This window comes from Xenopus laevis, chromosome 2S, assembly GCF_017654675.1.
Source record: "Xenopus laevis strain J_2021 chromosome 2S, Xenopus_laevis_v10.1, whole genome shotgun sequence".
NCBI classification, from domain to species: domain Eukaryota; kingdom Metazoa; phylum Chordata; class Amphibia; order Anura; family Pipidae; genus Xenopus; species Xenopus laevis.
Window position 1 is genome coordinate 7,645,059 of NC_054374.1, and position 25,558 is coordinate 7,670,616.

At 40.3% G+C, this 25,558-nt stretch overlaps 1 protein-coding gene across 1 annotated transcript; it reads left to right on the plus strand.

Annotated features, from left to right (window-relative positions):
- The first annotated feature begins 13,023 nt into the window (after positions 1 to 13,023).
- LOC108708856 (collectrin-like) lies at positions 13,024 to 17,347 on the plus strand. The gene is made up of 4 exons (XM_041583286.1): positions 13,024 to 13,264; positions 13,560 to 13,676; positions 16,709 to 16,801; positions 17,137 to 17,347. The coding sequence occupies exons 1-4, from the start codon at positions 13,143 to 13,145 to the stop codon at positions 17,225 to 17,227; spliced, it is 423 nt and encodes a 140-aa protein (XP_041439220.1). The 5' UTR covers positions 13,024 to 13,142; the 3' UTR covers positions 17,228 to 17,347.
- Positions 17,348 to 25,558: the final 8,211 nt, after the last annotated feature.

A 25,558-nucleotide genomic window follows, 5' to 3' on the forward strand; every position in this document is an offset into this window, starting at 1 on the left:
AGCGTTTTTTGGGACTTAGAAAAAAATTGTAACTTTTTTTGAAGCAATCCGTATCTACTCTATTGCGCTTCGCCTGGTCTGAGGTGGCGACGGAAGTCTGGTGTAAAAGGTAGCGTTCCGAACAACGCGCGCGTTAATGAAATCGCGTAGTTACGTTTGTTGCGCAAATTCGCAAGGCATAAGGGTGCGAAGTTACACTAGCGAAGTTACGCCAGCGTCCGTTAGTGAATTTGCGAAGTAACGAAAATGCCCAACGCTAGCGAATTGACGCTAGCGTTAGGCGCTTCGGCGCATAGTGGATTTGCCCCATAGAGAGAGAGAGAGAGAGGGGATGTGTATATATATATATACATTCTGGGCATAACACTGCAACAAGAAATACAGTATATGGAGTCTTGAACGCTGGTTCAGGTTCTTTCCAACAAGCCTGGCTTGGGGACCATATAGCAATAGGGACCATCACAATCTTCAAAGAGGAGCTGAGAGAACAAATACTTATCAGTCTCACTGCAGACTCACTGGCTGTCACTGAGGAAAGTCTGTTGTTCTACTAAAGGCAAAGCTGCAACAAATAAAATCTACATTATGTAGCCTGAACCACCTGTTCATTGTGTTAAGTACTTGGAGGCATCCGTAGTGCATTACAAGAGGTGAGCAGTGAAAAAGGGGATGTTGGAGGGGTTTCAGTGGCATTTTTGTGTTCAGGCATCTTGTTCTGCTACAGCAAAGACTTCCAAGTGCTCTCTGCTCCCCCCACCACACATTAATCAGTACCCCCCCCAGCTCCTGCAAATGATCTGCAATATCCCATACAGTCATAAGTTGTATCTTATATAAAACCACACATAGGCAATTGTACACAGGTCTGTTTATGGCATTGTCCTTGATCTGCTTTGGAATTGGCTGACAAGCTTCTGTATGTTTTTTTTGATCTCGTATCCCCAGTCAATTTTATAAGGTGCAGTATAGAACATTTTCAAATGTGAAGTTCCTGAAACCACCTTGTGTGCCATTACCTACCAAGAAATCTTTTGCTGAAAAAACATAAAAGCAACTGAACATTTATTATGAATTGACCAAGCTGTGTATATAAGCCTATATTGTTATTCAGTACCTACAGTAGGTCATGATGTAGAATTGTACATTGTGTGTACATACATGGGCACATACCTAATCCATCAACTATTAGGGTATTTTTGGGCTTTTCTGACTTTTTGACCGCCTTCTTCCACGGCTTCTGGAACTGGAAGGATCTCTGATCTTGCTCCTTTGCCTTTCCTGGCTTCTAGACTGGTTCCTGCCACGGCTTCTTGACCTGGAAGTTGTTTGGCTCTTGCTCATCTCCCGACTTTTTGATTGTTTCCTGCCATGGCTTCTTGACCTGGAAGTTGTTTGGCTCTTGCACCTTTCCTGGCTTCTAGACCATTTCCTGCCACGGCTTCTTGACCTGGAAGTTGTTTGATTCTTGCACCTTTCCTGGCTTCCGGACAGTTTCCTGCCACGGCTTCTTGACCTGGATTTGTTTGGCTCTTGCTCCTCTCCCGACTTTTTGATTGTTTCCTGCCATGGCTTCTTGACCTAGAAGAACTGCTGCTCTTAATTCTCTCCTTGCTTTTTGATCGTCTTCTACCTCGGCTTCTGGACCTGGAGGAACATCTACTTGTGTTTGAGTTTTTTCTTGCTGCCATGTTTTTTCCTTTCTTGGATTCTCGATCTGTGAGAGTGGTGTTTCTTCTTGTCTTTGCTGTGGTGGTTGCTTTTCTTCCTCTTGGAATCTCCATTTCTATTATAGGAGTAATCTGGACTAGGGCTTTGATACCTTTGATAGTGCCCATGTCGGCTTGATCTGTCCTTTCTCTCAGATACTGTAGGCCTATCTGGTGATAAATGAATGTCTCTGTTGGCCTCCCAAAATTCATTATTTGGATTTTTAAACACGTGTAAGAAATTGCAGTGTTTGCCTCTGGGACATTTTTGCCTTTCAAATAAACCTGAAAAAAACCACACATTTCTAGATTAATATTTTTTTAGACTTTGATTCATATTAGTGTTTCCAGCACTTTAACGGATACTTGCATCCAGCTAAGATTTAATGAATTTAATTAATCCTTTAATTCATGTTTAAATTCTTTTTTTTTTTTTTACTTAATGTAAGGTATGGGGAACCAAATACAGAAACACTCCGGTCCTAAAAAAAAACCATCCCATAGCTGCATAATTTGACTTACCACATATGGCAGTTGCGCGTATTTATGATATTCATTAAGGTACTTGAATCTAAATGCACACAGGGATAGACGCAAAAAACTTGTGCCAAAATTATCACACAATATTTTTAATGTTGCATGATGCTTTCCAAAGTCTGATTTGCAAAAATGTGCATGAACTATTTACTGCATTCACTTTGACGCATTGACCAAAATTGTTGGAGGGTGCAAAACGTTGCGGGGCTGCAGAGATGCTGGACTTCTTGGATAAGAATGCTTTTGGGAAAGAAACATGGTTATTTGTGTTTGACACTTTTGACACTGCTTTGCACACAATTACCCTTTATATTATGTTGGTACTAGAGCCTTCAAAGAGGTGATCAGTAAATGCTACTTGCTGATTGATTGCTATAGTTACCTATCAATCTTTCCCCTTTTATTATTTTAACACCTAAGTCAACCATGTTTGGGGCTTAAGCTGGCCATAGACGCAACGTTCCGATCGTACGAATCGTGGATTCGTAGGATTTTCCGGACCGTGTGTGGAGAGTCCCGACATTTTTTGTCCGGCGGAGATCGGTCGTTTGGACGATCGGACAGGTTAGAAAATTTCTGTCGGCTGCCGATAATATCTCTGCGTGTATTGCCAATCATACGATTTTCAGTGGGAGACTGTCACTAGCTTTGGTCGGACATAACTTTCGTACGATTGCTGTCAGGGGCAGAACATCGGCTGATCTGTTCTTTTACTACTTTATTTGATCTGAATGGTAAGACTTTGATCTGAATGGTTAGTGGCGGGTCGGGAGATGGGAAAGTCCGATCGTACGTTGATTCGTACAATCGGATCTTTGAGTCTATGGCCAGCTTTAGACAGTGATATCAGTCAAGCTTTTTTGGACATGAGCAAAAAAATACTGAATTCACCTTGAAACACCAGAGTGCTGCATCTTACTTGTGATTTCATTTCTATGCATATTAGCATTAAAGGGATATTGTCATGGGAAAACATGTTTTTTTTTCAAAACACCTCAGTTAATAGTGCTGCTCCAGCAGAATTCTGCACTGAAATCCATTTTTTAAAGGAGCAAACAGATTTTTTTTATATTAAATTTTGAAATCTGACATGGGGCTAGACATAGTGTCAGTTTCCCAGCTGCCCCCAGTCATGTGACTTGTGCTCTGATAAACTTCCTTCACTCTTTACTGCTGTACTGCAAGTTGGAGTGATATCATCCCCTCCCTTCCCCCCCCCCCCCAGCAGCCAAACAACAGAACAATGGGAAGGTAACCAGATAACAACTCCCTAACACAAGATAACAGCTGCCTGGTAGATCTAAGGGTAGGGGCACACGGCGCGATTTCGCCGCAATTCTGCGCTAAGCGAGTTGTCGCTGCGTTTTTTAAGCCGAAATAGCTTTGCTAACTTTGGCGCTGGCGTCAATGCAAATCGCGGCGAAATCGCTACGCTAATTCACACGCGGCGATTCGTTTTCTATTGTCGTCCGAAGTTGCCTCGCTGGGCGTTTCCGGGCGACAGTAGAAAAAGAATCGCCGCGTGTGAATTAGCGCAGCGATTTCGCCGCGATTTGCATTGACGCCAGCGCCAAAGTTAGCAAAGCTATTTCGGCTTAAAAAACGCAGCGACAACTCGCCCAGCGCAGAATCGCGGCGAAATCGCGCCGTGTGCCCCTAGCCTAAGAACAACACTCAGTAGTAAAAACCCATGTCCCACTGAGACTGATTCAGTTACATTACAGCCTGCCAGAAAGTAGTTCCATCCTAAAGTGCAGGTACAAGTCACATGACTTGGGGCAGCTGGGAAATTGACATATGTCTAGCCCCATGTCAGATTTCAAAATTGAATATAAAAAAATCTGTTTGCTCTTTTGAGAATTGGATTTCAGTGCAGAATTCTGCTGGAGCAGCACTAGGGTTGCCGCCTTTTCTGGAAAAAATACCGGCCTTCCTATATATTTATCTTTTTTCCCCTATTAATAACAACCATCATTTTTACCGGCCACGTGGCAACCCTAAGTAGCACAATTAACTGATGCGTTTTGAAAAAAACATGTTTTCCCACGACAGTATCCCTTTAATGGAGACGGAAAGTCGCTCTTTACTTAGGGGTGGCAAAAGTTAGGCACCTCCAAGTGATTGTTTATACTTACCTCACACCCCGGGCCAGTGCTCCTATCGGCAGAAAACCGCACCAGTCCGGGATTTTTTCCATTGAGCACCATGGAGCGATCAGCTTCCTTCCTTCTTCTTTCCTCACACGGCTGCGCATATGCAGTATCGCGAAAAGGTGAATACAACTTTCTTCTCCTTTAAAGCGGTTGTTTGTATTTTATATAATCACTTAGGGGTGCCTAACGTATGGCACCCCAATTAAATATGCCATTTCTTCTCCTTTAAAGCGGTTGTTTGTGTTTTATATAATCACTTAGGGGTGCCTAACGTATGGCACCCCAATTAAATATGCCATTTCTTCTCCTTTAAAGCTGTTGTTTGTATTTTATGTGACCACAAATGAGTAAATCTTTTCTGTGTGTAACTTATTTATACATTTTATGAAAGTCGGGAATTTATTACAACAAACTCTGTCCCATGTCGGGTAATTTGCCTGAAGCAGATCGGCGTTTTACTGAGAGACCCCAGAGGGTACAGATAAGTCCTTGAAACAGTAAGAGCAGATAAGAGAGATGACGTGAAATTCATTTCGCTTTTTATCACAACAAAAAATACTGGAGTGTGAAATTTTATCAGTAGAACCCAGAGGATGCTGTCAGAATCTTTCCTCTAAATTAATTTATAACAAACTCTCTAGAGTGACAGTGACTGCAAAACATCCCCCCAAGTTACACACATTCATTTTTATTACTTGTCAAGAGATGCTTAATGTTTGTGTTATTAATCGCTCGAAAAGCAATGTCTGGATATGTACTTTGGCTCTGAACTTTTTAGATATGATGGCACTCATTATTTATAGTGGTGCTGTTTAATTAAGGTGCAGAAGCAAATACAGATATGTTAATTTTAATGGGTCTGGTTATTAGAGAATACACATTTTCAGAAACAGTAACATAAAAATGAAAGTGATTTAAAGTAATGAAAATATAATGTCCTATTGCATTGCACTGGTACAACTGGTGTGATTGCTTCAAAAACTCCACCATAGTTTTAATTATTAAGCTGCCCCCATGGCTACACAGCAGCTTGTTTATATAAACTATAGTAGTACTTATCTGTTATCTACTGTGTATCCTGTGCTTGAATGGCTGCCCCCATGGCTACACAGCAGCTTGTTTATATAAACTATAGTAGTACTTATCTGTTATCTACTGTGTATCCTGTGCTTGAATGGCTGCCCCTATGGCTACACAACAGCTTGTTTATATAAACTATAGTAGTACTTATCTGTTATCTACTGTGTATCCTGTGCTTGAATGGCTGCCCCCATGGCTACACAGCAGCTTGTTTATATAAACTATAGTAGTGCTTATCTGTTATCTACTGTGTATCCTGTGCTTGAATGGCTGCCCCCATGGCTACACAGCAGCTTGTTTATATAAACTATAGTAGTACTTATCTGTTATCTACTGTGTATCCTTTGCTTGAATGGCTGCCCCCATGGCTACACAGCAGCTTGTTTATATAAACTATAGTAGTACTTATCTGTTATCTACTGTGTATCCTTTGCTTGAATGGCTGCCCCCATGGCTACACAGCAGCTTGTTTATATAAACTATAGTAGTACTTATCTGTTATCTACTGTGTATCCTGTGCCTGAATGGCTGCCCCCATGGCTACACAGCAGCTTATAGTAGTCTTTCTGAAGCAAACACACTGGTTTCACTGGTGCTGGGCAACTGAACAATATATTTTCATTCCTTTAAAACACTTTCATTTTTGGAGTTACTGTTCTCCTTGTATGTGGAATATGATTTGCCATAGGACAGTGATATCCAACCAATGGCTTGCGAGCAGAATGTTGCTCTCAGCAGGTGCTTATTTTTAATTTCCTGACTTTCAGGTTTTTGGTTACAAAAAAAAATAAGCAGGTGTACTGCCAAATAGAGCCTCTTGTAGGCTGCCAGTCCACATAGGGACTACCAAATACTCAATCAGAGTCCTTATTTGGCACCCCAGGGACTTTTTTTAATGAACTTTTTAATTTTTTCACCCACATTTGAATATGGCTCACAGGTAAAAAAGGTTGGGGACCCCCGCCATAAGAGATACCTGCTAGAGACCATATTATAATTACAGGGACCCTTTTTTCCTCCCTGTTGCCCGTTTTAGTCTTGTATCATATGTACATAGGCATTCCATGTACAGAACACCACTCAAGGCGGCCATACGTGGGCAGATTTTGTTGTGTTAAATAGCCAATTTTGGCACAATCCTATAAATCCTCCCAGGGCTTCTTATTAGGGGCTTATTCAACAACAAAAGCACTGATGTCTATGTGGTGTTTTAACTGTGGTGTTGAGTGGGCGGGATCTGGGGTGGGCGGGGCCCCGTGATTTCTAATGGCGGCCCTGCCCAGTATATAGGCACAAATAGAGCACCAGAGTCTGTATGTCACCTTATAGGATGTGAGGTCTAGGGACACAAACCCTTGAGCTCAGGCTAGGGATGCAGACAAACCAATACAGTGAGATATCACTTAGTCGTAGGTCTATATCTTACACGTTAGGGATCATTAAGAGCACAAGCACAGTTGTGGTTGCTCAAACATGGACACAGTCTTTGCACAAATAGTTGCCATTCATTAAAGCTACATGTGCCCAGAGCCCCATCTGCAAAGTTGTGTCTAAACCTGACAACCTGCTTCACATCTCTGCTTTTCTCTTTGATCTGTGCCATGCAAAAAAGGAGAAATGAATCAGCCCTAGTGGGATGAATTAGTATTTGCCCCACCTGCCATTTAATTCTAAAATCTTAAAAGCAACTTACCCTTTATATTTTTGTTTAAACTTCATAGGGAACTGTTTAAATAGTGCAAAATAAAGTTCAGCGACAGCCATGCTGAATGCTTCCTGCTTCCAACGGGTCTTTCTTCCCCTTATCATTTAATTAGTTCTTACATGCCCCAATGATAAGGCACAAATAAATACCCAGCCAAACAATGGAATACAATTAGCATGACTGATCATAGTAATTAGTACAAAACCAATAGGTAATTGTTCCGCATAATAGTTCTCTGCACATTCATTTGTTAACAAACGATGAGCAACGTTATTCATTTTCAGCCTCCTGGCTTAGAAGAAAGACAGATGAGAAATGCAAAAGGGAATTATGGGCTCAGCCAATGAAAATAAAAAGTATCGTTCGATCATTTGAATTCTCAGTAGTCAACAAAGAGTATGATATTATTCAGTGTCCGTGCAGTATAATATGTAAAGCCTAAGCAGTAAATTATATAGTGAATAAAGTACCCACTATTTTAAATTATAAGGATATTATAAGTCACCGAGGAGTTTCATGACCATATAAAAGCACAAGACCGAAGGCACAATGTTTTTATACAGGTCATGGAACTCCAAGATTACTTTTAATATCCTCATATTTTACAACAAGGGGTATTTTATTTATTATAATACACAAGCTTTAGTGAATCATCTGACAGAAATGACCTCATTACTCACCGTTTATAACTGATGACATCACTACTCACCGTTTATAAGGATATCATTTACAAGATATTCATGGCTTTTGTGTAGGGGATACTAACACTTTCTGTAAAATTCCTGATATCTTATTCCCAGAACCCAACAGCATGGAGAATGCTCCGGGTTTACTACCACTGGAATTATGGGGGTAATGCTGCATTTTGGGTAAAAACATGGACATTCACATACAAAATCGTATTTTGCAAACTATAATGTTGCTCATTATTTGCCCTGTTATGTTTTATATATGTGAAAAGTAAATACTACTTGCTGATTTGTTGCTGTACCTGCTGGGTGCAAACTTTGCAAAGATATGGGACCTGTTAACTAGAATGCTCGACCTGGGGTTTTCCAGAAAAGAGATGTTTCTGTAATGTGGATCTCCAAACCTTAAGTCTGCTAAAAAAAAATAAAAAAACAAGTCATTTAAAAATTAAATAAACCCCATAGGCTGGTTTTGCTTCCAATAAGGATTAATTATATCTTAGTTGGGATCAAGTACAAGCGACTGTTTTATTATTACACAGAAAAAGGGGATCATTTCTGAAAATTTTAATAATTCGATTAAAATCGAGTCTATGAGATTTGAACGTCCCATAATTCAGAGCTTTCTACATAACTGGTTTCCGGATAATGGGTCCCATACCTGTATTACATTACCTTGGTTTTTGTTGGGGCGTAATAATGGGGGCAGCAGAACAAGCAAATGCTGCCAACCTTAAAAGGATGCAATTTGATTGTTTCTTTTAACGTATGTGTGTCAAACAGATCAGTTTATTCAAGATTTAAAGGAGAAGGAAAGGCTAAAACGAAGTAAGCTTTATCAGAAAGGTCTACGTATATAAATACACCAGTAAACCCTCAAAGTAATGCTGCTCTGAGTCCTCTGTCAAAAGAAACAGCACATTTCTTTCCTTCTATTGTGTACTCATGGGCTTCTGTATCAGACTTCCTGTTTTCAGCTTAAACCTCCAGGGCTTGGGCTTGAGCATGCTCAGTTTGCTCCTCTCCCTCCCCTCCCTGCTGTAATCGGAACCCAGAGCTATGAGTGAGCAGGGAGAGACTCAGGCAGGAAGTGATGTCACACCAAGCTAATATGGCAGCTGCTATCCTAAACAAACAGAGAGAGCTTCTATAGCTTTTTACTCAGGTATGGTAAACGCAGAATAAATATAGTGTTATAGATTGCACTATTATGGCTAATCTATTGGCAATAAACTGCTTTGGTAGCTTTCCTTCTCTTTTAAGGGGCTCTAAAATATATTGCCGTGGGATCCAATTACATCTAAATGCAAGAGAACAGGAATAAATATATATATAATGTCTGGCAGAGTTCTGTTCCGTGTTGCCAAGTGGATGATCGCATCCTGTTCCAGCGTACACATTATAATAGCATGAGGATACATTTAGAGAACATTTTGAGAACTGGAGTGCACTTGTATGAGAAGAATCAGACTGTTGACGGGAATTCAAGTGCCCTTGTACTGTGTGACATGAGACTCGTAGAAATGATAACAGAGATATCCAATAGCAGTGCACAGAGGCCACAGCGGAACATTATACAGTTACTTTTTGTTGTATTCTAAACCGTGCTGACCAACTGCTGACCCCCTGACTGTTATTCAATGACAATTCCTAGTAACTAGCGATGGGCGAATTTATTCCTCAGCCGCCAATTTGCGTCGAATTTCCAAGTTTTGCCGCCGCCGGAAGAATTCGCTAATCTCCCGAAGTTGCTTCATGAGGAAAGTTATGTATTGAGATTTGTATTAGATTTTATTGTTGCCTTTACATCCCCTTTACTGTTTCCAACTCCAGCTGCAGGGACAAAGATCATGGAGCCAAATTAAAACAGATAAACTGAGATTCTATTTGGAGGATTATTTTGCTGCAGCCACTGGTTCTGCAGAGTTGGAGAAAGTTTGTATTAAACAATACAAAAACTATAAAATCCACATTAGATTACATGACAACACAGGACCCAGTGCAGTCTGTATATTCTGATTATTAATCAGTCTTGCTGTATCGGCTTCTGGCAGATTTTATTTGACTTGAGCTGTTTTGATCATTTATGACGATCCCTAAGCAGCCCAGACCACACTGAGCATGTGCACAGTCTTGGTCTTCCAAAGATGTTTAACACAGTTACAAGATGGTGACCCTCTGTGGCCAACTTTAAAAGCATAAATCATTTGTTTGATAAAGTTCATGTTTATTTTTAGTATAGAAAATACAGCATTTCTAGCCTTATTCTGTTTTGAACTTTACTTCCCCTTTAAATAGGAGTTGGATGGCTTCTTAAGGTGGCCATAGACATAACACGTGTAGAGCTGAATCGTCGGATATACAGGAAGAAACAATAGAATTCTGCCTGTATCTGACGATTGTGCACTAAACAGTGGGCGATGTTCAGGTGCCTTCATAGGACCCAAATCAAAATTTTACTGGGCTGATCGAAGAGCCGACCGATATCCAAGTCTTCTACCGATATTGGTCGGCTTTTCTCCCGTCATACAGGAAGTAGTGTTCTGGCTATTATGTTACACATCCAGTCACTCCAGCCTTTATACATTACATTTTTGCCCATCTAACTATATTAGATACATTTTTTATTTTGCACAGCCTATTTATTTACCCAGTTTTTATTTTTACACTGAACCATTCCTTTAAATGCTAAACATCAATCCCCGTTGGTTTTAGGATTTAGAGTTTTATAGCAACATGGTTAATGTCACATTGAGCCTTCACCCACAGAGAGATGCCTGTGACTATGGGATATTTACAATGCACTTTAATGGCAACCACATATCCCCATGCTTGTGAGGCCCGAAAACATGTGTTTTAAAGGACAAGGAAAGGCAAAAAAATAAAATCCCATTTTTACTTTCTTTAATGAAAAATTAACCTATCTCCAATATATTTTAATTAAAAAATGTGTACCGTTTTTATAAGAAACCTGACTGTATGCAGTGAAATTCTCCCTTCATTTACTGCTGTGGATAGGAATTGTCAGACGGTCCCTAACTGCTCTGCAGGGAAACAATCATACTTATGAACAGCAGGGGGAGCCCTCGCCTTACTTCCCAATCATGCAGAACTCAAGCAGCTTTGTTTATGACGATCCCTAAGCAGCCCAGATCACACTGAGCATGTGCACAGTCTTGGTCTTGCAAAGATGTATAACAAAGTTACAAGATGGTGACCCCCTGTGGCCAACTTTGAAAACATAAATCATTTGTTTGATTAGTCTTGTGGTGCAGTAAGTTCATGTTTATATTTAGTATACAAAATACAGCATTTCTAGCCTTATTCTATTTTAGACTTTTCTTGTCCTTTAAGTAAAAGGCAGATGGCAAGTATAATATCTGACAATGGGTATTTTGGGTATTTCGGGTATTTTTCTGCTAACATAGGATCTGCTCAGTGTTACACTAGGCCTAAGTATGCTGTTTTCATCGTTATTCCCCAGGTAAGATACAGCAGTTAACATAGTCTTGATCCAGCATAGGAGCAGAAATATAGGCCTTTTTATTGTTCCATCTGAGAAATTTCCCCAAAGCTCAGCAAGCAAACACTAGAACATTGATTTTCCCTGGTGACAACTTTATTGCTGTGTGAAACGTACAAGACCAGCTTGCTCATATTCTAACATTATAGATCTGCACTTTTATCAAGAGTACAGCGCTGATTAATGCTTTTGCAATGAAAGTAACATGATCTAGAATTTGAAGGTGACTCTATCGGAATGTTTCCTTTCTTTTGCACCGACACAATCAAGAACGTTCTAAGAAGTGAAGCTGCAGCTGTTCTATCTTCCAGATCACACAACTTCACCTTACCGGTTGCCTCAAAACTATGCATAATTGATAAAGCAAGAAAGACTGGTTTTTGAACTACTAAGCCATTCTGCTTAAAGGAGAACTATGGCAAAAATGAAAATGTAATATTAGCTGCAGCATATTGAAATAAGAAAATTTTGAATACAATTGATAAAAAATTCTGTACCGTTTCTGAAATAATCAAGTTTACCTTCACTATTGCTCTCTCAGCATCTCTTCATTCTGTCTTTATTCAGCAGTTGGGTGTCAGATATTAATTGACATTTAGATCCAATATATCTTATAGAGGGGCTCCTTTTGCCTAGAAGATGTATTAGAGGTCACTCTATTAAAATCACCAGACATCATGTCTCTCTACATGCAGGATTTGTGCAAAAGGCAGTTATTTTGTTAGATTCTGTTTGTACTGGAATCAGTTATTTGAGTGAGCTCTAATTCATCTAATTCATCTGACACCCAACTGCTGCATGAAGACTGAATGAGGAGAAACAGATGCTGAGAGAGGAATAGTGAAGATAAACTTAATTATTTCAGAAACAATGCAGAATATTAAATTTATTGTATTTAGAAAGTTTTTTTCATTTTCACGATAGTTCCCCTTTAAAAGACTGCAAGACATTTCTCTGAACCCCTGTATTTTCAACCAGTGGGTCAGAAGCACGGTATCCCACAAGCCAATACCTACCACCTCTATCAGTCATTGCAGTTCTGCAAATTTCCCTGCAGTCAGTTGCGTGTAAAACCCCTTTCATTAAAAGTACTTGGGTCAAATTGTTCTCCTTGCACTTGTGTATAATTAATTAATAATTATAGTTAATTAATAGGAATGCACCGAATTCGGGCATTCGATTCTGCCTTTTTCAGCAGGATTCGGATTCGCCAAATCCTTCTGCCCGGCCATACCGAATCCGAATTTGCATATGCAAATTAAGGGCGAGGAGGGAATTGCATGAATTTTTGGAAATAAAAAAAATTTTCCCCTTCATATGCAAATTAGGATTCGGATTCGGTTAGGTATCGCAAAGGATTCGGGGGGGCGGCCGAATCCAAAATATTGGATTCGGTGCATCCTTATTAATTAATAATTTCTGAACACATGGATTATTTGGATAAAATGAAGTCTATGGGAGACGGCCTTTCTGTAATTCAAAGCTTTCTGGATAACGGGTTTCCAGATAATGGAATAAGCATAATCTACAGAGATTAAGGTCATGTGGTAAGAGACACAGTAGGAAGGAGGTCCCTGCCTGGTAGAGCGTTTCCTACTTACTGAAGACATATGGGGGACAGAATCTTTATAATTTACTGCTCCGGTCTCAGTGTTTAATGCCATAGTATTAGTCATTAATGATTTTGATTTATACAAAAAGGGTATAGCTGATTAGTAAGATAAACAAAGTTCCAGATATAAAGGGAAAATGCCTACTGAATGTTTTTCTTTCCCTCTGTTACAGTATTCGTGGAATACAGATGAAGAGTATCTCTTTAAGGCCATGATGGCTTTTGTCATGCGAATCTACACTAAAAATAACACATTTCAGTAAGTTGGCACTAATATGCAATTTCCTATTAATGATGTCTTCTCGGCATAGCCTTGTAATAGAATTTGGTTATCGGCAGAAACATATGCCTCCCTGAGCTGTACAAAGAAAGGAAACATGCCTTTCTATTGCCTACAACTCTTATTATGAAGCTCAATGGAAGTAGCACTAATCACAAATGGAAACTATACACAGAATTGGTAGATATTACATTTGATTGAATTTATATCGCAACTCTACTGTAACAGGCATTTTATATGCTAATGATTTTTATTTCTCATATTCTTCTTGCAGGATTTCTAATATTGTGCTGTGCAATTCTACAGAGAGAGTCGCATTCTGGTTTGTAGTCACGTCTCCCTCCAATGAATCCGATCCCTTGTCATATTCCGTTGTTGAGGCTGCAGTAAGGTAACAGCAAAAATGCAACGTTTTTATGAAAAGTTTTAAAGTCTCTCACCTATGATTTTAATAAAAGTGGGTTCAGATAATGAAACATTCTAGTGCTCTGTAAGCAGTCTGGTTATAAGACACTATCATATGAAGCTGCTTCCCAAGTTCTGGGTCACTGGTGGTTTTCCTAAGAGGACTGCAGTAACCAAAAGCCCTTGTGTAGCATTATCCTAAAGAAACTTGTGTTTTATAACCATCGAATTAGAACTTATCGGAGACCTAGATTTTATATAAAGCTCTTTTTGCTACCGAAAGACACTACAGTTTTTTTAAAATCGATCACTTTTACAGAATAGGCCAAAATCATTCAGAATGATGTATTTTATTTAAAGAAGACACCTACATGGGCAGTATCTAGAAAGACAAGAACTATTTCCCAAATAAATAGCTATTACACTAAAGAATATGTTGTGATATATTTTGAATTCTGCAAGCATTGGTATAATTACCGTGGCAGTAGGAGGTTCAAAGGTTGCAACTGGTTTTGCCACCAAATAGGGCCTGCAAAAAACTGTGCATGCAACATGAAGAGAATTTGCAAGTACATGTTTCGGGTGGGGGGAAAGGCCTGGGTGCAGTTTTTGTACCTAGGCCTATGGTCCCCTAGAATGGTGGGGTCCCTGCAGCCACTCTTAGGGGCAAATTCACTAAGCGCCGAAGCGCCGAACGCTAGCGTTACTTCGCTAGCGTTACTTCACTAGCGTTTGTCATTTTCGTTACTGTGCAAATTCACTAACGAACGCTGGCGTAGTTTCGCTAGTGTTACTTCGCACCCTTACGCCTGGCGAAGTTTCGCTAGCGACGTAACTACGCAAATTCACTAACGCGCGCAGTGTACTGAACGCTACCTTTTACACTAGACTTCCTTCGCCACCTCAGACCTGGCGAAGCGCAAAAGAGTAGATAGGGATTGTTTCAAAAAAAGTCAAAAAATTTTCTAAGTCCCAAAAAACGCTGGCGTGTTTTCTACATTATGGGTGATAGGCTGAAAAAGATCGAAAAAATTTTTGGGGCTCCCCTCCTTCCCCCCTACATTTCCTGACTCATGGCAACTTACCTATACAGTGGGCACATGTGTAGGGCAAAATAAAATTTTTATTTGATGATTTGAAGGTTTTCTAGGCATTTGTAGTGCTGATACGTATTCCTCCATTGAAATTTGAACTTGGCGCCGTATGCAAATTAGCCTTCGCTAGCGTAACTTCGCTTTACATAGTGAATCAACGCTAGCGCAACTTCCCAACCTTACGCTACCCCTGAGCGCAACTTCGGATTTTAGTGAATTTGCGGAGCGCTGGCGAAACTACGCCTGGCGAAGTGCGGCGAAGTTGTGCCTGGCGCAACTTCGAATCTTAGTGAATTTGCCCCTAAAGGTGGTCATTAATGGGCAGATTAAAGCTGCCGATATTGGTCCTTTAGACCGATTCTGCATCTTAAAGGGGACCCGTCACCCAAACAAAATTATTCCAAATCCTATTTTATCATGTTAGTCAAGCAAAATGAACTTTACTTACACTGTATAAATTATTTGAATATTGTTTCCATCAGTCTGGGTACTCATAATTATAGTAACCAGGAAGGAGCCATTTTGTGGACACTGTTATTAAGGAAAGCCTTGTATCATCTCAGAATCTTGTTTGTGCACCAGGGGACAGGGACCCAATGTCCATTCCCATGCACTGGTTACACAATTAAATTGTTAAGAGAACTGGGGGAATGTGGAGAGAGCAGTGACATCTAGGAAGTGCTGAATGGAAAGTGAAAGTAATTGTTTGCCCCACCTCTATGCCTAGGCATAGAGGCGGGGTTCGCAATATTTGATTGACAGCTGATATTTTTAAATGAGTTTACAACAGCTATGAATACTTTAATAAAAAAAAGAAATTGGCTTTCATGTTTAATTTAAAAAGGACTTTTATTATACAGATTTTTATGTCTGGGTGACGGGTCCACTTTAACTGCCAGTGTATGGGGGCTTCTGATAGGCTTCTGGCCAAGACATTGATCGGGAGGTTTGGTTTTACTGGCGATCGAGGGCCACATTGGCTAGTTGATACAGTCCTCATCCCGTCGGTGCCCATTCTCTTAGTTGTAATGCGATCTTTCAGTCCTACCCGATATCAACCTGCCTTTGGTGGGCCATCTGGGAAAGATTCGCTCATTTGGTGACCTCGACAAATGATTGGATGTTATCGTGTATGGCCACCTTAAGGAATATGTGGCAGTACTTCCTCAAGAAGGTGAATGTGACTATAATGAGGCAGGGGAAAAAAAGAAATGGTTTGTGTTTTTCAAAGCAGAAGTGGGGTTCAGGTGTATGGCCCTGGGGAACAGCCGTGGGAGCAGATAAACCATAATTATAGAAATGGCAAAACAAATTAACAGATCCCATACCTGTACTAGATATTTATCTGGGGATGAATAAACTGGCTTTATACAGGGATACAAAGACTGTTTTCCACTTTTGGCGGAGTCAGCAGTCCATAAGCCATAATGGTGCTCTCCTCACTAAATATCTGGTTGGGACAGCAATATATCTAGCTGATGACTGCATCAGGCTGTTCCTCCCCTAATATGTCTTTATAGTCTCCCTTGTCATCCAAACAAGTCCTGTAACTGAATAATTATATCAGCCCAATAGGGTCCACCATACGAGGAAAGTAAAAAGGGTTCCCCTAGTCAATTAAAATGAGGGGTCTGCAATTTCATAGATATAGTTGACAGGTCTAATTGTGAGCCCCCTGTCTAAAAATAACCCTGAAAAGTAAGGAAGCAAAACTCAATATTGATCATAACAACCATGTAAAAGGACCAGTAACACCAAATGATTTTTGGCCAGATATCGATTGGGCCAACTTGATCTGGAAGGGTTATGGTTTATGTTGTCCCATGTAAGGCCAGCTTTATTTACTCTCCTGTATACAGTCCTGTGCAGAAAATGCCATTGTTTATACACCCAAAATAACATCTGCCTATGCAACTCATTTTAGAAATGAAAGAAACCAGATTAACAGTGCTTTCCTCTTGCATGACAAAACCCTGGAGTTTGTTCAGATTCCACCCACATTGGCCCCTGTTTCTCAGTCTTTGAGTTCCTCATGGCTTAGGGCTCTTACACACGGCCGTTCCGACCTGCGCTCCCCTGCGTTCCGTTTTTTGGCGTTCAGCCGCAGGGGAGCGCAGGAATAGACGCAAGTAATGATTTGAAATGGGGCTGTACTCACGAAGGCGCGTGTAGGCGCCGAACGCAGGAAAAATGCAGCATGTTGCGTCTGAACCTGCGTTCGGCGCCTACACGCGCCTTCGTGAGTACAGCCCCATTTCAAATCATTACTTGCGTCTATTCCTGCGCTCCCCTGCGGCTGAACGCCAAAAAACGGAACGCAGGGGAGCGCAGGTCGGAACGGCCGTGTGTAAGAGCCCTTATTGTGTTTGGGGTGGTGGTTTGTGTTGTCGCTGTTGCAATTGCATACCTTGTGGTATCCGGAATTATACGGCACAGAAAGTGAGTAACGTACAATATAATAACAAATATTCTACTTCTAATGGTATAAATGGTCATCGCTGATGACCCATGATTTTGTGCGCATCGCTGGTCACCCATGATTTCCCAAACAGAAAAAAATTCCCTGCCCCCATAGTTATTCCACTGGGGATGCCCTTGGACTTTCATTTATGCGAGTGAACATTTCTATATAAAGGCCAAATGTCCATTGCCTTGTAAATAACCTTAAAACTGTTTGGATAGAACATAATTGGCCTTAATAAGGAAATATTATCAGTAGCTATTCTATTAAAATCCTAATAGTTACGACAGTGATGATGTTCATGCTACAGAAATATGAACGATTTCCAAGTTCACTCAATGCAATAAAGTTTTATTACAGTTAAAGATTGGTCCAGTGGTAAATATTAACAATCAATGTGTTGTAAACGTTTAAGATTAGGCAGTTTTCATGATCTTTTACTTTCTTATCATAGGATTTCATACTGTTTAGATGAATATGATGACAGGTCAAAGTTCACACAATTATGATGTATAAGGAATACATTTTTTCCTGATGACCAATGCCTCATGTTTCTGTGTTGTTCATTTTTTAAAAAAAAAGATATTAAAAAGTCAGACAGGTATTTGCATTGAAATACAAACACAAAAAACACTAAGGGGGGTATTTTACTAAACTCCGGTCTGGCTTTTTGGGGCAAAATTAAAATATTAAATTTTTTCAAATTTTTCAAGATTTATTAAAGCCCGATGTAACAAAAAGCCTGAATCCGAAAATCCGCCATCTTAGACCTGCCAAGGTTTTGTATATGTCAATGGCAAAGGTCCCTTATATATTTTGAAGTTTCTGTAGTCTGCTCTGGAATTAGCCCAAACATCTCACCTTTTCGGGCAAGAATCTGAAAAATTCGGCTTTTCAGGAAAAAGCCCAAAAAATAGAGGGATTCTGGAGAAAACTCAGAAAAAAAAAATACAATTTGGGTTTTGACTCGGTTTTATTGAGTTTTTACCCAAATTGATTAGGTCAAGCTTTTTTAATAATAAATAAGGTCAAATCGTGGATTCTAGTTTGGTCTGAATTTTTTTATTTAAAAAAAGCGTATTTATCAAAGGATGAACTTTCACTTTCACCCATTGATAAATATGCCTTTCAAAATCCCACAGAAATGACCGGAGAGTGGCGGAATTTCACTCTAGAGGACTGTGGTGATCTCTAACTTCACTCTTTGATAAATATACCCCCATGTGTTTTGTTTTCCCATGAAAAGATGAGATGAAACTAATCAATGGATGACTTAATCAGAAGCTGAGTGTTTAACTCACATTTTAATTGGTTTGGATTCCATCCATTGTTGCTGAGGTTTTATTTTCTTATCTTGCCTTTTTTTTCTTTTCACTGGAACCTGGAGGTTAATCTTTCTTTTTTTTATAAAATGTTTTTCGTCAAATTGGCACATCTAAGTGCCAAACAAACAGATAAGAGGAAAAAAAAATCCCCATTTGACACAGTCTTAGCTACTGTCTAATGACAAATCTTTGCCAGAATGTTGTAAAGGAAAGGCCAATGTGATGACTGGGCATTTATTGATAATCAGTTCTGACATTAGAAGATTAATGATTCATATCAGCACATTGTTTGTTCAGCCTGCGCCAGTAGTGACCTTTGTATAGAAGATCATAGATAGATGCACATTATCAGACTGAAAAATGAAAACTCAGTCCTGGCTAAGAGCCTACTTGTTTAAAGGAGAACTAAATCCTAAAAATGAATGTGGCTAAAACTGCCATATTTTATATAGTGAACTTATTGCACGAGGCTAAAGTTTGAGCTTGTCAATAGCAGCAATGATCCAGGACTTCAAACTTGTCACAGGGGGTCACCATCTTGGAAAGTGTCTGTGACACTCACATGCTCAGTGGGCTCTGATTGGCTGTTGAGAAGCTAAGCTTAGGGCTCGTCACTAATTATCCAGCAGAAAATGAGCTTCCCTGGCTGTAATATAAGCTGATGCTACAGGTTTGCTGATTATTCAATTCTGATGCTAATTGCACTGGTTTCTGTGCTGCCATGTAGTAATTATGTGAATTAATTACTAATCAGCCTTATATTGTGACATTTCTATTCTATGTGTACTGTATATTGTGAGTGGCTCCCTAAGCTCAGTAAGTGACAGCAGCACAGAGCATGTGAATCAGTGAATCAGCAGAAAAGAAGATGGGGAGCTACTGGGGCATCTTTGGAGACACAGATCTTTACTGCTAAAGGGCTGTGGTTGCCTTGGGCTGGTACAGAAGCACAAAACATCATGTACAACATTTCTAGCTACTTCTTTAGTTAGGCTTTAGTTCTCCTTTAAGAAGATATAGAAGCACTCGGGGATGTAAAAAAAAAAAAAAGAGGCATTTATATATTTTCAATATTTGGTTTTGCTCAGAGAACCTTTCTTAAGACATACTTTGTACATTAGATGGATATATGACTGCTGCCCAATGTTGAACTGGGAACACGGGGCCCACCAGTGACAGCCTACTGACCACCCTTGTATGTGCACTCCTGCCGCCCCAGTTCAAAACCACCCTCTTTCAACTCAGCCCCAAATAGCATGCGATGATTTCCTATATAACCCGACCCACCCATTTCTCATTTCTCATGGCAGGGCAGGGTGTATGTCGGTATAAGTGCTTGTGACTGCTGTATTGTTTCAGAGGGGTCTATGAGGACCAGGACCACCAGTTTTTTCCCAGTATCCCAGTGGCCCATTCCGACACTGCTGCAGCCTGGAAATCATAACCAGGACACTAAGGGGCACATTTACTTAGCTCGAGTGAAGGATTAGAATAAAAAATACTTCTAATTTTGAAGTATTTTTTTGGCTACTTCGACTACGACTTCGAATCGAACGATTCTAACTAAATATCGTTCGACTATTCGACCATTCGATAGTCGAAGTACTGTCTCTTTAAAAAAACTTCGACCACCTACTTCGCCACCTAAAACCCACCAAACATAAATGTTAGCCTATGGGGAAGGTCCCCATAGCCAATTTGGGATTGAAGGAAAATCGTTCGATCGATGGATTAAAATCCTTCGAAACGTTCGATTCTCGATTTCTTCGATCGTTCGCTCGTACTAAATGCAGTAAATCCTTCGACTTCGATGTTCGAAGTAATTTACTTTGACGGTCGAATATTGAGGGTTAATTAATAGTGATGGGCGAATTTATTCGCCAGGCGCGAATTTGCCGCGAATTTGCGCGATTCGGCGCCAGCGAATAAATTCACGAAACGCAAGTGAAAATTCGCGGCAAAAATTCACCGGCGGCAAAAAAAAAATTTCCAAAAAAACGGACACCGGCGTCAAAAACGTGCGCCGGCGTCAAAAACGAGACGCCGGCGCAGTTTCGCAAATTTTTCGCCGTTTTGTGAAATTCGCAAATTTTCCGGCGAAGCGAAACGGCGCAAATTCGCCCATCACTATTAATTAACCCTCGATATTCGACCCTAAGTAAATGTGCCCCCAACTGTAAGAAGTTTGCATCTTCTGGATGTGCCAGCTCTGGTGTTTGTTTTTCTCCCACACTTCAAAAACATACAGGATAGGATAAACTATGATAGAGTATCTGAAGCAAACACACCAGTTTTACTAGTGCAGCACAACAGTACATTATATTTTAATAACTTTAGAACACTTTCATTGTTTGGTGTTACTGTTCCTTTAATGCAAGTGGGCAAATGGTAGCCAAAAGGCAGCTGTGTGACACTAAGGGGCAGATTTATCAAGGATCGAATTTTGGAGTAATGGGAGTTTTTCTTTTTTTTGGGGGTGATTAGGCTGTATTCGACCGTTCGAATCAAAGTAAGATTGAATTCGATTAGAAGTATTTTCACAAAAAAAAACTTTTGATTTTTCAAAGTCCACCAATTGACTCCAAATAGGTTCTAGGAGGTCCCCCATAGGCTAAAACAGCAAATTGGCAGGTTTTAGATGGCGACTGGTCGAAGAGACAGTACATAATAAATTTCGATATTCGAATTTTCTAATTTTATTTCAAATTCGAATTGAATTTGGACTAATCCCTAGTCGAAGTACACAAAAACAGCTCAAATTTGAATTTTTTACTTTGAATTTTCAATTCGACCCTTGATAAATCTGCCCCTAGAATAACTACTTCGTGGGTAACTAAGCAAAGCTGGTATCCTGTGATTCTAAGGAAACAGCTATATTTTGCTGCCAATGACGGGTGCTATTTTAAAGGCACATGCACCATAGAGCATATTCAATATTGTTTAGGTCACTACAATATGGGTCTGCAAACTTTGAGGCTGCCCCTCCTACCGAAGCAGTCAATGGAGGATCCAGCTTAAAGGTGTATATACTCCAGCGCCAGTGGTAAATATGGCATCACCCAAGGAGCTGAAAGATTGCTGAAATATGCAAACACAGGGCAGAAGGCTGCAGTTAACGTTTTCTCCGATGACATATTTAAGCCAACAGAGAAAACACACCATGTTCATTATGCTAATAGGCCACCAGCGCCAGAACTAGGGATAAGTGGAAGGTACAATTGCCTATGGAGCAAAAGATGGGGGTGGGATAGCACATATCTCGGCCACCTACCTACCCCCTATTCGACTCTGTAAATTTCCTCCCATGCCAATGTAATGCACAATTATTGTACTGAGAACTGAAAAGTCACTTGTAAGTACCCAAGCAGTAAGTGATGTAATGCTAGCTGTTAATTACCTTTATATATATATATATATATATATATATCTATAATACACAAGAGCCATGAATATCTTGTAAATGATATCCTTATAAACAGTGAGTTCTGATGTCATCAGTTATAAACGGTGAGTTCTGATGTCATTTCTGTCACATGACTCACTGAAACTTGTGTATTATAATAAATAAAGTACCCCCAGTTGTAAAATATAAGGATATTAGACGTTACCTCGGAGTTCCATGACCTGTATAAAAACACTCGGACTTCGGCCTCGTACTTTTATATGGTCATGAAACTCCTCGGTAACTTATAATATCCTTATAATATACAAGAGGGGGTACTTTATTCACTATACTCCATTCAGTACAAATGAGGTACATACCATAAGCTGTAGTTTGTAGAATGTGTTAGCAGTACATTAGTCCTGGGTTATCTCGTGTGATATTATCTGTGGCTCATAAATTGAGGCCATAAAGCAGGAACATCGCCAATTCACAGCGCAGATGACAAAAAAAGTAAACCAAAGAGACCATCACTAGCGTTTATTGGCGCTCTTTTGCCAGGCGACTTTTCACTCTGGCAAATGGTCGTAGCTCCACAAATTCACTAAATTGCGGGGTTTCCTTCGCCATCTCAGACCAGTCAAACTGCTGAAACGAAGCTTCATCTTCCTCAATCTGATTTCAGTGACATCATATCCTGTACCCCGGAAAGTCATAAAAAGTGTAAAAAACGCAGGCGACTTTTCTATTTTTAAAACGGGATTGCCTACAAAAGTCCAAACTATTAAAGATTTATGTTTAAATTTTTTTTTAACACTTTTGATGGGCAAGTCATATATTTTAGGTTGGGCTCATGTCTAGGGCATTAGAGGAGCGTTTATGTCTTTATTAAGCTCCCTTGGGCATTTGAAATTAAAAGTGGCCACTTCAAGCATTTACACCAACATCTCTAAAAAAAGACGCGTATACGACTTTTATGCGCCTCCCCTATTCAAATTGACCTAAGCGTAAGATAACTGGCGAATTTTCGCTAGTGAATCTTCGCTTTGAAATGCTCGCACTGAAGTATCGCTAGCAAAAAAGTCGCCAGCGTTCAGCGCCCAGGGCACAGCCTCTCATTTTAGTGAAAAAGCGTAGTGGTAACAATTTTGCCCCTGGAGAAGTGCCGCGAAGTGTGCGAGTTGGTCGCTGGCGACAATACGCTTTTCAGGCCCCAAAGACTCCAGCCTTGGTGTTGAAGTGTTCAAAATGTGCTTCAGGTTAGTCTACTGTACCCCAAACCTATTTACTTGATACGTTCTATATACTAGTGGAGCACACCTGGGGTACGTATCCTTCTGGCTGCTCTACAAGTTATTCTATCTCTCACTCTTGGGGCACATTTACTAATTTGGAGTAGTTTCACCAAAAATTAAGATTTCCCTCAATATCACCAATGTACAAAAAGGAGAATCCACCAAGTTTTGGAGAATTAATTTCGTAGAGGTGAACTTTCTCCAGTAAAAATTCTGCAACACAAGAGCACATTGAGCCTCTCTCTCTCTCTCTCTCTCTCTCTCTCTCTCTCTCTCTCTCTCTCTCTCTCTCTCTCTCTCTCTCTCTCTCTCTCTCTCTCTCTCTCTGTCTGTCTTTCTGTCTATTATATGTGTGTGTGTGCTGAATGAGACACACAAGTCTGAGCAAGGCAGGAGAGTGCACTCTATAAAAGAGACCACCAGCTCAGAGGGAAATCAGATACAGAGCTGTCACCCAGCACAGAGGGTTGAGCTGGTTTAAAAAATCTTTGACTTGGCTTCTTCTCCTTGGGGAAAGTCCATAAGCCAAAAGCACCTTTATACTAGAAACCATAGACCAATATCAGGCCAGGTATTATCTTGTACTGAACACAGTTCATCAGAAATGATTGGTACTTAGTGAAGATAACTCTGCAGTAAACCTTCATCGCATGCTAAGTACAGGGAACTTTTTCTTATCATATACATGACTTCTGAAACATGTGTGCTCATTATGCTTCCAAACCTACATTAATCAGATACATTTTATAATTAGTTCAGTTAATCTCAATACTAACAAGTGGGGGCCTCAACCACCTAAACCTCCTTTACAAACGAATGCAATATACAGTTCAAACAACAATTTGTAAGTACTAAGATTCAGTGCTGCTTAATAATCAGCTGTGGCTGAGCTTCGTGTGGTTTGTAGCACCCCATACCCACCCTGTTAAACTAATGGTGGTCCTATGCTTTTAAAAATTGGGCATTGGTTTGGGCAATCTCTCTCTCTCTCTCTCTCTCTCTCTCTCGAAAGCCGCATACTGGCGGGGGAGGATCTAGCCCTTAGACTCAAACCAAGGTTCAGGTGACACTGATTACAAGGAATGTTACTATGCAGAGGAGTAAAAGACTTTTTATATTATGACCGGAGGTAACAAGTTAGGGACCATCGTATGGGGTTTATCAACTTTATGATCATAAATTTGTAACTTAAAACCCCTGTTTTTGTAAACACATACACTTGCATTTATATTGAATTACTTATGAGACAGGGGACCGGGAATGTGCATTGATTAATTGGCCAAATCAGTAGCACTTCCATTGTACTTAAACACATTTTAACTTAGCCTTGGAGTGCTCCCACATTCCCCTTTTTGTACAAGGTATTTTGGCACCCTAGGCAATCGATCAGTGCCCCCCCCTCCGTCCGATCCTGCATTACCGTTTCCCACTTTACAATTCATATTGCCCCCTGTACCTGTGCCAGCACCTATCATATTGCCCCCAATCTGTGCCAGCATAAGCCAAAACATCCATCAGATTGTTACCCCCAATCTGCCCCTATGCCATCATATTGCCCCCAAATATGTATCCGTGCCAGCAGCTGCCAAAATCCATCATATTGCCCCCAAATATGTATCTGTGCCAGCAGGAGCCAAAATTCATCATATTGCCCCAAATATGTATCTGTGCCAGCAGGAGCCAAAATCCATCATATTGCCCCCAAATATGTATCTGTGCCAGCAGCAGCCAAAATCCATCATATTGCCCCCAAATGTGCCAGCAGCTGCCAAGAAGGAGTTGGGGAGTGCTTCTGCCCGCAGTACGAATCACAGGCAAGAGGGGTTTGGAACAGGCAGTTTATAAAATTGAAAAACTAATAAAAAAAAGATCCCCCATGATTGTGCGCTAGGCAGGCGCCTACTCTGCCTACCCCTAGTTCTGACCCTGCTCCTAACAGAAAGCAGTGCTACAGTCCTGCCACATAATCTTTATCTTTAATTGTTTGTGTAGAAACCTATAGAAAATTCCAAGTTCGGAGTGAATTGAATGACACTGAGTCATTACATTTGTATCCGATTGCAGGTAAATGGAGACTACTCAGCCAGCCTGAAAAGTTCATTATGTAATTACCTTCAAAACATTTAACAGCCAGCTTTCCTGACTCGCCTGTATATGATAGCAAGGGCAGTTGGTGCCATAATATTAATAATAATAATAATAAAAGTGCTTTATCCAAACAAGACACGCACTTCCTGAATTGCACTGGGAAACCTTTGCTGTACAGTTCAAAGGCTAATGATAGAGACACTCGTTTTTCACCATTGCCAGG